The sequence below is a fragment of the Zophobas morio genome, unplaced genomic scaffold, assembly GCF_036711695.1.
Source record: "Zophobas morio isolate AGI-343-1 ecotype UQ-CSIRO unplaced genomic scaffold, CSIRO_AGI_Zmor_V1 ptg000024l, whole genome shotgun sequence".
Classification (NCBI taxonomy): Eukaryota; Metazoa; Arthropoda; class Insecta; order Coleoptera; family Tenebrionidae; genus Zophobas; species Zophobas morio.
In genome coordinates, this window is record NW_026972129.1 from 1,003,281 (window position 1) to 1,019,102 (window position 15,822).

General features: G+C 36.0%; 1 protein-coding gene across 16 annotated transcripts in view; it reads right to left on the reverse strand.

Annotated features, from left to right (window-relative positions):
* The window catches only part of Dscam2 (Down syndrome cell adhesion molecule 2), a 956,598-nt gene that overhangs the window by 824,931 nt on the left and 115,845 nt on the right, over positions 1 to 15,822 (reverse strand). For all 16 annotated transcript variants that reach the window (XR_010281598.1, XM_064064644.1, XM_064064647.1 and 13 more), the window contains exon 5: positions 14,542 to 14,659. Coding sequence is in view for 15 of the 16 variants with exons in the window: in XM_064064644.1 (XP_063920714.1) it covers positions 14,542 to 14,659 (118 nt within the window). In the remaining variant the exon portion in view is untranslated. The remainder of the gene's footprint in view (positions 1 to 14,541; positions 14,660 to 15,822) is intronic.

A 15,822-nucleotide genomic window follows, 5' to 3' on the forward strand; every position in this document is an offset into this window, starting at 1 on the left:
AAAGGAAGCATTTGCATAACATTTGAAGATGAGGAACGTGATCAAAAGATGCTGTAGAAGAGCTTTGCACAAACAGTTTGTGCGAAATCGAGAAGCGCGTGTTCTGCGCGATGTTACGGAGTTAGATAAGCGCAAATGTAGTTCATTTTCAAACTGTTTTTCAGAAGTTGAAGGCGCATTGATGACCAGTGGGACCAAGGGCCTTTGGTGGTTAAATATGCCTTTACATACATGGACACCAGATGCATGTGCTTAGAAAGATGATTTTTGATTAAGAACTCAGAGCAAGAGTATCTTTAATGGTGTATACAAATTTGACAAACAACGCATTTTAATGTCTGATAACTACATTTCCTATCCATCAGTTCTACTTCATGAAAGTTAGTTTTGGTTTGTGAGTGCATTAAATGTTTTGCAGCAGATTCTTTAGCTACATTATCAAAACTTATCTGGATGGCAAGTTTATGGGACTTACTGACCAAAAGGTCATGGTGAATAGCTGTAAGTCATAAAGTAGATGAAATTCTTAACCAAGATGTATCCTTCAGTAGTTTCTTCAAAGTGTCTAAATATGTTTCCACCCCTCTATTGGTTTACCACCAAAATATTTGTATTTCAAAGATCTGTGCAAAGATTTGGCGTGCATGTTGGTGTTAATGCCTGCGTTCTTTTGATAACACTGGGCCCATGATTTCATGCGCTCTTTATTTTGAAAGTAGTAAGTGTTTAAATAATTCACAAATTTACTTTTTACCAAAAATTTAATCAGCTCTTGCTTCAGTCTTATAAATTTATTTTCATCTGTTTCTTTTAATACATAATCTAATTTTGTAAGAATCTGATTTATTGTTCCAGGCATTCCAATATGTAGCTGTAACTATCATCTGTCATGAAATAATTGGGTACCAAAACCGATATTAATGATTTTATTTCACCAACCAGAACCTCTTATATGTTGGTGTCCTTTCAGTTGGACAGAATAAATGTTACTGGATAATCAATATTTTTATCATCTAACACATGGACTTGTGGTCAATTCAATGTCATAGAGGTTTGTCCCATGTGTGCCATCTACACAAATGATTTTGGCGCCATATTTTTTTAACATATACTCCAGCCCACTGTACATGGAAGCTAATGCAGTCATTTTTGTGTAATTTTTCATGTTCTGATACACAACAAGATTTTCCTTACTTCATTTACCAGATATATTATTTTTTCTGCAATGTGGGGAATGTCTTTCATAGTCAGAAGATTAAATCTGGTACATGAACTGAGTTCTAGATTTTTAACAGTTTCAATTATTTTTTCGTGTGTTAAACCAGTGCGAATTTGTTCAACTAGATATGTCGTTTCTTTTGTAGTCAGGGGTTGACAGCGAAGATCATTGTGATGAACAACATGAATAGCAATAAACTGAACAAGTACCACTGAGGAAGAATGATCAAAGTGAGCTGTAATTCGTGAAGGACAGACTCCTTGCATTTTGATACTGCCACTAGTTTTAGGAGCTCGTATATTACATTTACTAACAGAATTTGCTAGATTACTTCTGACATTCATAGTAGAAAATAATAATTCGTTATATAAAAGAATTAGTTTTTAACTCTAAATCTGCTTTTCGTGTAAAAAAAATCTTCCGTTTTCTTAAATTGTAGATCCTTTACTTCCAACTCAATGTTATAAACGATGTTGAAATGATTCGTTAATAAGTGAAAACCCTGAAAGTTTTCAAAGCATAGCGGACAAATTATTCTGCTAGCTTTTAATATTTTTGAAATTGTCGCCGTGAAAATATCTTAGATGTCGATTTGTACTTGAAATTATTTCACACAATAAGCACATTTTGTTAACACTTCAAACTTTTGGATGCTCATACTGAAATATGTTTTGTCATGTCTAGTGCTTGTTTTTACTTAATAAAATAATAGAACTTTATCTGTCCATTGTCCTTTTCATAAAAATTACACGAAATTCTTTAATTAGCCACAAAACAATAGTATATTACAAAATTAATATTTCACTTCCCGCCACAAAAGTACATATTCAACGAAAATGTATAAAGGTAAAAGATAAAAATCCAAATATAACTTTGACTTCTGGGTAGCTTCTAAACCCTCATCGTAGAGTCATATAAAATCAAGGACCACCAGATGGGTGAACGGACACGGATAATAATCAGAGTTTTTACGGTTTGAGATTTCATTCAGTTCTATCAAAAATTTTGTTGTACATAATAAATAGGTATTTAGAACATAGTGTGATTTCATTTTAAGTATCAAGCTTCAAAATATACTTTCGTTGCTAATTTTAAAGACTAGTTTTTGATTTTTGTTGTTTTTTTTGTGTACAGATTCGTTTCAATGCAAAATTAGGTCACCCACATAGAATTTGAACATTTGAAATTACGCGGGCGTAATTTGTTACCCTCATGCGCGGAACTCCAACATTCTTGATAGTCAATTTGTTGTTAAAAATAAAAATAGTTCATAATGGAATAAACAAACAAATTTATTGTGGTTAAACATCACAGTAAATGTTGAAAATGTTCACCATTTAGTTCAAGGCACATATTCACTCTCTTTTTCTTATTTTCAAAAATGTTCTGTAACATCCTTCCATCAATGCTTTGAACCCATCGTTCAATTTCATGTTGCAACTCTGCCAAGTTATTCATTTGCCGTTGAAACACTTTGTCTTTCAAATATCCAAATATTGAAAAGTCCAATGGCGTAAGATCTGGGGAACGTGGTGGAAATGCATGCTGCACTCCTAAACTTATTACACGATCGTCATAATGTTGTTGTAAATATTCCAATGTAGCACGTGCAGTGTGTGCAGTCGCGCCGTCCTGTTGAAAGTACCCTAACTGCAGCTCTTCGTCATCAAGTTGTTGAATAAATGGTTCCAAAATCTGTTGCCTATACCTCTCTCCAGTCATAGTATCTTGAAAGAAAATAGGTACATATATTCGTCTACGAGAAACTGCCAACCATACTCCAATTTTTAAAGGATGAAGAGGCGTCTCTACAAAAACATGTGGATTTTCCGCGGACCAAATTCTAAAATTTTGCGAATTGATATAGCCAGATAAATGAAACCATGCTTCATCACTAAAAAATGTAAGATCCAGTAACCCGTCATCATGAAAAGTATTCTGAAACCAATTGCAATATTCTACGCGGCGTGGAGGATCTATTGGTAAAAGTTGTTGCACAGTAGTTATTTTGTAAGGATGCATATGCAATCGTTTTTTCACTACTTTGTGACATGTGGTTACGGGAACTCCTGACTGTTGAGATAATCTTGTCAAAGATGTTTGGGGATTCTGCTCGAGTCTTTCTCTCAAATCATCAACAACTTCCTCAGATACTGCAGGTCTCCCAGAAGATTTCCCTTTGTTGACATTGCCAGTGCGAACAAATCTGTTGATGACATCTCTAATGTGAGCCTCTAATGATGTTTCTTGAATTTCCAAATCAGGGTAATTGGCCAGATATTCTTGCTTACAAGCGGCTACAGAATACAGCCACGCTCCGTCTACGAATGTCCCATTGCGATAATAAGACATAACGATGAAAGTGTTTTGCTCAACCGAATAAACCATTTTCACGGTCTTCGCTTCGAGCACAAAGTTTTCGCACGCAAGCACCAAGAGCCTTGAGAAAGGCTATTTTGTTGTTTTAAACTTGGATCAACGAGAATTACTGTAAATCACACTTGGAAAGTGGTAGAACAATAAAAGCGATGATTTTAAGTGACAGGTTACAAATGACAAGCACAATGACAAGTGAGAACTGTCAAATGAGACAATTTCAGCAAAGCGGCATTTTTGAAATCCATGGCCAACTACGCCCTTAGAATCATTTATGAAAGCCCTGTATAACATTTGGTATTGCATATTTTTCCTATGAATATGGAACAAATGGATTGAGGACCAAAGACAGTATACAGTAAAAGATAACGTTTTACCTTACAATTGCTACACATGCGTTGAACTCAATGGACACGCATTAATAAAAATAATTAAAATTTTTCAAAAAAGTAATCTTACTGATGATATGTTCTTACCTTGGAAGTTTAGCTCTCAACTTGTGAGAGTATGTTTAGAAGCCTTAGATCAATGACCTCAACTTTTAGCACAATTGTTAATTTTCGTATAAGAGATATGTTGCAGCGAAGTGACAGACTGCAAACTATAAACAACATTAAAAACGATTTGGATAAAAAATTCGTTTTTCCTAGAGAAATCAGGAAAAAAAGTTCAATCATGAAGAGAGATTTTGTGAAAAATGATGACTTTGGAAACATTTCAGATAAAGATATACAAAGCACCGTAGAATCAGCTTTACGGGATTGTCTGCGTGACACTGAAGATTTAGGAATGAAAGTGATAGATTTCAACTATGTATTTTTGCCTCCGTGTAAAGACAATGAATGCAATGACGAAGTTGAAGATGAAATGTTTAGTGAAGAACAGTGCGATCATATTGAAAATTACAGTAATTCTCAAATAGCCATGAAACGTAACTGTTTTCAAAGTTTGGAAAACGATCCAGTTGACCAAGATGAAGATTTACTGAATGATCTTTGTACAATTTCGTACGAATCTAAGAAATTTGACAGAAACATACACCTTAGAAGTTTTGATAGTGACGATATTTTTGTTGAGAAAGGTGATCTAGTCAGAATACGCTTAGATAATACAACAAAAGTTATAAAAAAGTCTTCACTTTGCTGGCTGTTAGACAATGAAAAGGATCGCGTCAGTGTGGATCGTTTCAAAAGATTTATTCCAAATAAGAAATGTAATTAGTAGTAGAGTTAACTCAGAAACAGATACCTGCCTTCAATATAAAAATGCATCTCAAATTCAAAAACCAGTCCAAATTGGAAAACAAAAAAGACGCTCTAATATATATAGTGACTCATCTGATTTAGACAACCCAAGTAGTATCGAATATGATGACAGCACGGACACCGAAAGTTTGAATTCTTCCAATTATTCTGATGATTTGAATCCTCGTTTGAATCTCAAGGCTGAAAATAGTAAGACTGATCGTTCTAAACCAGACTTAAATATAGACGATTATATTATAGTACAATTAACAACTCAAAAACGAAACAAAAATGTTACATTGGTAAAGTGTTATCACTTACCCTATTTTTTGTGATTTTTTGAAAAGGAATCCAAAAATTCCGGATGCTTTTATGTTTCCGGACATTAAAGATCAGGGGGAGATCCAAGAAAATGAATATATAATGAAATTACCTCCACTTCAGGTACTCAGAAGAGGCAGTTTAGTTTTTGAAAAAAAAATATTAAAAAAATATTTTATTTAATTCTAGTTTTTTTTAAGTGATGTGATTAAAATTTGTGATAATGTAACCTCAACTTGGGTCGAGATTTGTACAAGTATATATCGTAGAGAATGCTAAAGTAAGAAACTGTGCAAGATTCTAGGTGCCCATGAACGCTTTTAAAGGGGAAAATTACCTCTGTTTTTTTCTAATATGCTTCATTTGAAAGTTGTGAACAAAAAATTAAAAGTGTTATCATCTGTATTTATGGGTAGCTAGAATTTAGCACAGTTTTCTACTTCAACATCATCTACAATATATACACAAATCTCGACCCAGGTTATGGGGTAAGTATTTTTAAAGAAGTTGTTTTATTTTGTGATATTTTGTTATGATCGAACAGAAATGCTTTACTTTTATGTTTAGAGTTACCGTTTTTTTCACATTTAATAAAATAAATGAAACTACTTGTTTTTTCTGTTTATGCTACCATAATAAATGAATTAACTCAATTTTTAAAAAGTAATGACTTAAGTTATTATTGTAAGTTTGATTTAGTAGGTCAAACTTTAACATGATCTTGTAGGCACAACACAGAGATGAACTTAATAGAATGATTTTGGACTATTTGGTATTTATTAATTACCTCTGTGAACGTATGAGCCAGTCGTTGTTGCCTTATAAGTCACTGATAAGTAAAAACTGCTGACGTAACTAAAAATATCCTTGGCCTTATGTACTTTTAATTTCGTAAAGTCAAAACCAAAATTTCATAATATAATGTATTAAAAAATTAATAATAATGTATAATATTGTAGTAAACCGTTTCGAACCAAATTTCCGCGCGCCAAACTTTTGGTAAGAAAAGGGATGGAAATGGAAAGAAACGAAAACCACTAAGAGAGAGATGCGCAGAAGGGTGTGTTTGAGCAGGGTGAGTCGCGGGCAGTTCGACTTGGTCTTTCTTTCGAGTAAGACGTCAGGTTGGTGCTCTCTGTGTTTTTTTCAAATGTCTGTGCGCTGTTTGTTTCCTGTTCTAGTGCTGATTTCTTCTAACGGAGTTCCACCCCCCTGACGAATCAGCGAACGTAGGAATTCTCTGCTACGTTCGAACACAGAGAGGTTATTTCGGTGGTGAGCACGTATTTGGTTTGAAGATCCGAGAGGTATGTTTTCCACGTGATTCCGTGTGTGCTGGTGGAAGAAGCGGCGTTGCTTCTCGATGGTTACGGAGTATGTGAGACGCGGGAACCACACACATATGTGACGCGACAAAAATGGCGGCACTTCCGGATGACGCCATGGCCGTTAATTTTCGTACTAACCTTTTCAACATAATTTCAATCCGTTTTAGTAGGGCTTTTCAGGGAATTACGTTAGCTAGGGCAGTTTTATTTTAGCGAATGTTATGCGGAAAGTTGGATGGCAATTTTCGAGTTATTATTTTGCGTTGCATAATTTGAGCACGTGTGAGTAAAGTAAATTCAAACGTAATCTGAACAAGTGAATCTTTAACAAAATAACGCTGAGAACGGCATCAGAAAATTAATAATATCATAGTCTGGGGGACGGGGGATTTTCTTTGTGTTAGTAACATCAATTAAATTAGGCACATCAATTTGGCTGACATTATAAGATCTAAGATATTTGAATGGCTTTTCCTCGATTTATTATTCGTTTGTTGTAAACCCAAATGCTGGGAAATTTCATGTAGTTTCCAAATATTCAGCCGTTCAAAATAGAAAGAGAAAGTGGTAGGGTGCAAGTACGGGGTGTTGACCGGGGAATTTCAAGGGCGACCTTTGTGAATTTTTGTATTAGTCATTGGGGATTTGTTGTTGACCGAAAACTGTTGATGGATTTGAAAATGAATGTTATTGAAAGAAAGGCACAATTCAAAGCAAATGTGCACTCTCGATTACCTATATTTTATTTATTTTGCATATTTTATGTGTCGTATTTTTATGTGTTGTTTGTTTTTTTTTTGTGCTTTTATTTATGTGTATTTTGTTTGGGGATGTGTTGGGGGGGGGTTGTTTGTTTAATTCGGTCAACAACGTAACTTTGCCCAGATCATTTCAATGCAGTCGTAACTCCTTTGTTTAATGTCAGATAAATATTTCAATAAAATCCATAGCTTCTTTATTTTCTTTGGTAAGAATTAACGACGTAAAGGTAGCTTAATTTAATAAAATCATTGCCAAAATGTGAATAATTTAATCTCTTTCAAAATTCTTGTTCTTTAAAGTTATTGATAAAACATGAATAATTTCTCATTTCATTTTCCTTGTTGTATAAGATTGTTGATCACACGTGCATAATTCAATCTCATTTAAATTTCTTTGTTATTTAAAACAAGTGTTGATGGAGTGTGGCCAATTAAATTTTGCTTATTGCTTGTCTGAAATCCAAATACTCAATTTGATAGCGCTATGTATCTCGGGGGTCGTGTGGGATGACCGCGGTGGCGTCGGCGACTCCGTGCGGGTGGTTACGGCTCTTGCCAGACTTCCGACCCTGGCTGACTCGGAGTTTACACAGCTGCCTTATCGGCGGGGGCAGGAAGGTCAACCTATGTCAGGTGGGTGCGTAAGACCACGCGCGTGAAGTGGTGAAGCAGGAGAACCTAGTGGGCCCTCACGGGGAGTGTGGCCGTCGCCCTGCGCTCGCTGTGCGCCCCCCATTCTGTTTGTAGAGGCCACACTGCCATAATATCTGGAACGTTGCCATCCATTTACTTTCTGAGAATCCCGCGACTTTTTATTTTGTTTATTGTTGTACTTGTAAGGTTGTTAATCTTTATTCTATGTTCTCAGGTTCGAGTGAAAATAAAGGTTTTTTTTTCTCTGAGGAATAAATTCTTTAAGCTCTTCTGGGGCCCTTGGCCAAGGTCTCTTGAGCTCTTATTGGATTTATTTTTCATAGTTTTTTTTTCCAAATATAAGTTTTTTTAAATCCGTCACTCTTCCCGCTCCGCAGTGCGCCAACTTGTATGAACGAACGCCTCCCGCCAGTTTTCAAAACACAATGTAGGGTCCCACTTTTGTAGACGATCACAGCCAAGGCCAAATTTCAAATTTTAGCGGGCTTTTTCAAATTTTGTTCAATGTCAAAAAAAAGGCGGGAGGTTTGGGTTATTACAATATAATTTATTAAATCTTTGAGTCATTTAAACGAACTAATTTGTACACACCAGACATTTTTAATTTCAAAATTAAAATAGACCATAAGGTTTTCTGACTGAATGTGCAAAAAATCTAGAATATTGCATATGTCCACTTTTACAACAAACATTTGACCTAAGAAAGTGTAAAATTCGAACGTATACTTACTTTATTGATTTAGACATCTAAAACCTCGATTTTAGAGTAGCGTTCTTTTTGTAAGTAAAATCAGAAATTTTTTCTTAAACATTTCAGTTTGTTGCTTAGCAGCACAATACATTTTATTTATTTATTTTTTTCGTCTAAAGGGAAAGCACTTCAGCTTACCTAGTCACCGTACGTTAGTAAACACTTGGTAAAAAAAGGTTTACATTCAACATCATTATCGGCAAAAGAAAAAAGTCAAGTTAAAAAAAGTTAACAATCGCCCTGTAGTGCATTATGTAAACAAATTTTGAGGAAATCAAAACGAAATCATAGGAAATCAAGAGGAAATCACAGGAAATCAAAGGAAATCACAGTAAATCAAAGGAAATCATAGGAAATCAAAGGAAAGCAAAGGAAATCAGAGGAAATCAAAAGAAATCGGGGGAAATCAACAGGAAATCATTGTCAAAAGGAAATCAATTGTACACTTGATGGTCGGCGGTTTACCCCTTGGGCGGTAGGTTATCATCCTTCAGTACCACCAACGTACCAATCTTGGGTACCTTCACGGATGGGAGTTGCCACTTAGTCCGGTTCTGTAGCGTGAAAAGATATTTTGTGGACCAGCGTCGCCAAAAATGTTGGCGGCAGGCCAAATAGGTTATCCCTATTTGCAGGCACAGCAATGTGATCCTTCTCAATGGGAGCGGTCAAGGGATGCCCGATTAAAAAATGACCCGGTGTTAGCGCGGTGAGATCGTGTGGATCGTTGGATAATGGTGTCAACGGGCGCGAATTAAGAACGGCTTCAATTCTCACCAGTAAGGTGTACGCCTCTTCATACGAAAGATGATTTTCGCTAGTTATGTGTTTAATATGATTTTTAACTGACTTAATGGCAGCTTCCCAGAGACCTCCAAAATTTAGGGCACGGGTCGGAATAAATTTCCAAATGATGGTTTCGCGTGCTAACTTGTTTTGAAAATCTTTACTTGACAATAACTGCATAAGTTCTTTTTTAGCACTTACAAAGTTTGTAGCGTTGTCGCTTAAAATGTAAGAAATATTTCCGCGACGAGATATCAATCGTTTTAGAGTGTTGATGAACGAATCTGATGTAAGGTCGCCCACTAGTTCGATGTGTATAGCTTTTGTGCATAAACAAATAAAAAGGCAAATGTATGATTTTGTGGTTCTTTTCCCCCTTTCGCGGCCTTCATTAATCAACAAGGGACCACCAAAATCAACACCGACTTTGGAAAAGGGTCGAGCGGGAATAATTCTTTCTTCCGGAAGATTTCCCATGATTTGAGAAAATGGTTTAGGATCGGTTTTGTAACACCTTACACACTTCCCAATTACTTTGCGAATCTGACGTCTGCCAAAAGTACCTAACTGGCCTGCGTGCAGTAGCCTCTGATGCGTTTCACTTATTATTAATTCAGTGACGTGGTGCTTGGGTAAAAGAATGGGACATCTTTGGTTAATTGATAAACTTTGGGCATTACTTAGTCTACCCCCCACCCCGAGTATATAATCAGAATCTAAAAAAGGATTAAGAGACAAAATGTTACCATTAAACAGTTTTTTATTATGCGCCAACTGCTGGATTTCGGAAGAAAATCACTCTTTCTGAATTAAGCGAATTATTACCGTTTCGGAGTCCTTTAGTTCTTCCAATGTTAAACTGCCTCTGACTTCAGGCTGTTTTTTAACTTTGTTGTAAAGGTTTTTCATAACGCGTAACCAACACGCTACAGCGGTTTTGAGTTTCGAAAGGGTGGAGTAGTGGTTCAAAATACTAAATTTACATTGATTCTGCTGAGTACTAACTGCCAAAATAACGCGTTTTTCTAACAATTCTTCCCCTTGATTGTCAGACCTGTCAGAATTCGAGTTGGCGCAACCACGATGGGAGTGGGTTTTTGTCAAGCTCGCTTGGATACATTCCCCGGGTGATTACGTCAGCAGGATTATCACTCCCCTTTACATGGTTCCAACTGCAATAATTTGTTAACCGTTGTATCTCAGAAACCCGGTTAGCTACAAAAGTTTTCCAATCATCAGCTGCTATCCATGATAGAACTATTTTAGAATCTGTCCAACAATAGTGTTGGTCAGGTGCGACCTTTATAATATTTGATACCTTTTCCATTAATTGAGCCAATAGAAGTGCCCCGCATAATTCAAGTCTTGGCAAGGTGACTGTTTTTAAAAGGGCTACTCGAGACTTTGCACAAACCAAATTAACACAGACATTTAATTGCGTATCAATAAATAAACAAATAAAAATTGCGGCACCGTAAGCTTGCTCGGAACTATCGCAAAATCCATGTATTTCTAGTTTTATGGCATCACGGCAGATCACTGACCTTGGAAAACAAATTTTATCTAAGTTGGAGAGTTCACGCACAAAAGAACCCCACATGCGATGAATACTATCTGGAATTGGCTCGTCCCAGTCGATTTTTAGGGACCATAATTTCTGCATAATTAGTTTGGCTTTGGTTATAATTGGATTAATTAATCCCAACGGGTCAAACAATTGAGAAATCGCACTTACTATTGAACGTTTACTCGGTTTACTGTTGAAGAATTGAAATTTGGTGTATGAGAAAAGATCTTTTTTATTGTCCCACCTAATACCTAACGTTTTATTTTCGGTTTGTTTATCATTAACTATGCAGTTAGTGGTTGTAAGTTATGTGTCTCATTTAGGACTTCTGGACAATTTGCACACCACTTACTAAGTTGAAAACCCCCTTGGGCTAAAACGGTTTTTAATTGATTCGCAATTTCTTTAAGCTCGGTAGTGGAATTGGCTCCAAATAATACGTCGTCAACATAGAAACAGTTCATTATTGCGTTGTATGCCAAGGGATGAGATTTTTCATTTTCTATGCCTAATTGTTGAAGGCATCTTATTGCTTGATAGGACGACGAGGTTAACCCGTAAGTTACCGTTTTTAACGGTATTTTTGAATCGGCATGTCCGGAGATTCTCTCCATAAAATTTTTTGAAAATCGCAATGATCTGGATGAACCCAAATGCCCCGACACATTTTAGAAATATCGGCTGTAATTACAAATTGAAAAATACGAAACTGTAGAACGACTGTGAATAGATCTGGTTGTAAAACTGGACCGGCTCTTAAATTATCATTTAGACTGAAACTGTTTGAAGATTTTGATGAACCGTCAAAAACGACCCGATGTCTCGTGGAACAGCTGTTTTCGTTTAGCACACAACTATGCGACAAGTAAAAGGATTGGGATAAATCGTCCCTTGCTATTTCCATGTGCCCTAGTCGTAAATATTCGTTCATAAAGGAGAGGTAAGCCTCATTTAAGTTATGGTCTTTAGATCTCTTCCGTTCTATTGATAACAGCCGCCTAGTTGCTGTATCCTTGAAATTTCCTAAATTTGGGGGATAATGAGTAAACAGAAGTTTAACAATGAAACGACCATCTGCGGATCTGGTCGTAGTCTCATTAAAATGCGCTTCACAAATATCCTTCGAGGAATTTTTGTTTATTGCGGGTACACTTACCGGCTCTACACTTTCTAATTCCCAGAAACGGGTAGTGCTTGTGTCTAAGGAGATTTTATAACCATGCGAATGATTTTCTTTAACTTGACCGATAGACCCGCCTAAAATCCAACCTAATACACTGCTTTGAAGAACTGGTTGATTTTTTCCTAAACTTATATTTCCATCCGCTAACAACTTTAAAAACAATTCTGCCCCAATTAATAAATTGATTGGAGCTGATATGTGAAAAGTTGGATCGGCAAGCTGTAAATTTTGAGGTATTTTTAAATCGTTGATGACAACACTATAACAAGGCAGGTTTTCTGCGATTTTGGGTACTATTAGGTATCTAATTTTTGCATGGAAATTGGTGTTTATCTTAACCTCCGCAGATTTTGTTATTTTAGATTGGCTATTTATACCGGATATAGACATGTTTACAGAATTGATATTTAATTTAAGCATTTTACACAAAGGCTCGGTCATGAAATGTGATTGGCTTCCTACGTCAAGTAAGGCCCGGCAGTCTTTGATAATTCCGGTGGGTCCTCTGACATGTATCAACGCGGTGAATAAAAGCACATTGTTTGAAATTGCTAGGTTACAATGAGATGTGCCTTCACCAGGATTATCAAAACTGGGTTCAACACTGTTATTTGTCATTTCATTCGTGCTGAGGTTATTAGTTGTTAAAGGTTCAATATGTAAAAGGGTATGGTGCTTTTTATTGCATTGCCTGGAATCCGAAATAGTGCAATTCTTAGTGAAATGACTTTCCCTAAAGCAACTACTGCAACGATTAGTCGATTTGATATGTTGCAGCCTTTCATGAGGCGTTAATTTTAGAATCTGCGCACTTAAAAATACTATGGATTTTTTCGAAAATGAAGCATGGAGGAGAGTTTTTACAAACTGGAACTTGAGATGATGAAGTATGAAACACGCGTCTTTTGAATGGAGCATTATTGATATATTTATGGGGAGAAATAGATTTGAATTCCTTATTTATTTTCTGAATGCTAATAGATTCTAGAGTATTACAACGTCTTTCTAAAAATGAAATTAAATCATCGTGAGATGGAAGCGTGTTAAGCTCAATCGACTCCTCCCATGTCGAACTAGAAAGGTGGTCAAGTTTAGATACGATAATATAAATAATAAGATCACTCCAATGATTTACAGGACGATTTAAAACTTTAAGAGTGCTTAAATTAATGTTAAGCTGATCCAAAAGGTCTCTCAAGGATTTGGAGTCCGATTTATTTATCTGGGGAAAGTTGAAAATGTTTTTGAGATGATTGTTAATTAGAAAACGCTTGTTTTCGTATCGCTGTTTTAATAAATTGAGCGCAATAGGATAATTAGCATTATCTGTTTTCAATGACTCAAGCGTTTTCTTTGGTTCGTCCTTTAGACAAGCTTTTAAATAATGCAATTTTTGGGAATTGCTTAACGAATCGTTATCGCCTATCAAACTCTTAAAAGTATCAAAAGATGATGCGAATTCTATATAATTTCCACTGAATGTTGGCAGTTCAATGGTCGGCAATTTTACATTAACATTAGAAATATTAGATGCGGTAGATGAGCTACTAGAAGATTGAATGCCTGCCTTTTCTATTACGTCATCACATAAAGCCAACACCTCGAATATTTGTTCTCGTATGTCCCCGAATTGATACTCGACCCTTGCATCAGACTCGTTTTCACCGCTGTCGTCGCCATCGCTATCGGGGGCAATAATTACAGACTCCGTACCGAAGTATGATGCAATATCTTCGAATTGCGATCTTAAGCGCTCAACGTCTTGCAAACGATGCTTGATTAGATTGATTTTATAATGGTTGGTTTCTTCAAGTATAAAATTTTGATGAGCGTTTAATTTGTTTAATAATCATCATCTTACGCACAAAGAGAAACGCACACCGATAAAGAAAAGAATTGAAGCCTACCTTTGCTCCCGGAATTCCTGATCTTAACCTCACGAGGGGCGAGTAGATGACCAGGCGTTGAATGGCACTTTTGATTAAAACTCACTGTTCTCACTTGCCGCTGATCCGGCTCGAAGGACCAATGTTTCGAACTCGTTCGACGATAAATGTATTCTTGGATTTAATAAAAGGAATGATACGGATTTCGAACGCGTCCGGTGAATTGATATTTGAATTATATACTTTGAAACAGGTAGGATGACTGATAACAGAACCAGCGGATTGTCGTTACAGATTAGAGATGTTTATTTCCCGAAAGCTACAGGTGGACTCCTAGGCGGGTGATGGCCAGACTTCCCGTTGAGGGTGGGGAGAATAAAAACACGTACCCCCCAGTACTGGCTCTCAACAAATACCTTCTCTTCAGAAATATCCTACATTTACGTACATAAAATGTTTAGTTACCTATATTCTGGCGGTGGACATCCTTGTGCAATGCATATAAGCGCAGCACCTTCGTCTTGTGCTACAACAACCATTCCAGAATGGTGTAGTATTACAGGAGGGACAATTCCTCGATTTTCTGTAAAAACAAAATTAATTTCATTTATCTACTACCTACATGATGATCACTTATTATGACGGCTATTTCAGGTATGTAATTTTCAATATTATTTCACTAATGGTGTAATGAAATTCATTATACAACTAATTTTTATCTTCAAGAAAAAATTTATAAATTTAGAGGTGGAACATTTTATTTAAATAAACTACAAACAACAAAACATTTATGTATTAGGTTTACTATAACAGTGGGTTACGTGCCAAGTGTATAAAAGTCAAGTTTTACGAGTTTTGCCAAACTGGTTTAAATAGAATAGAATAGAATATCTCTATTCTTGCACAGGTACATTACATAAAACAGGGCAAGAAACGTCAAATAAAATAAATAAATAACAATAAAATAACATCGATAAACATACAAGACAAAGTATAATTTGCAGTATACAGGGTTAGTCACGAGAGAATTACTTCTGAAAATTATTTTTACGCAACCCAAAATACGAATACCATGTACCATTTGATACTAACTGAATTTAAAATGAAATGCTTAATCCATGATTGCTTTGAGTTTGGCAATCTCATTTTGACAATTGTGGAAAAGGAGGTTACGCGAGTGTCCATGGTGGTACCGCATCCAGTCGGAAATCTCCTCTGGCGCCGCTAATAAATTTGTCTTGATCTTTTGCAACCGATTAATCACGAGAAAATTATTTCTAAAAATTCCTTTTACGGCATTTTATTCAAAGGTTACAACACAAACTCAAACAAGTAAGTAAATAATTTAACTACTAATCTGTTGAAAATGTTGGGCATTTTGGAGGGATGCTACGGCTTTTTTGTAAATGGGTGGCCGAAGAAGTCTAGAGGTTGCAGATTTGCACTTCAAAGAGGGTCTAGGTGACGCAGAGATGGCGAATTAACACATGTACATTAGCGGCAAACAACATTGGTCGAGCACTTACGGCTTCAGTATAGCCCAGATTGATCTGACTGTATGTCGTCGATCCAATGGGGCTCTAGAGGCGAGTCAACGATGAAAAAAAAATGTTAAAAATTAATTAACGTCAAAGTGACACTGCCAAAGTCAAAGCAATCATGGATTAGGCATTTTATTTTAAATTTAGATAATATCAAGTGGTACATTGTATTAGTATTTTGGGTTGCGTAAAAATAATTTTCAGA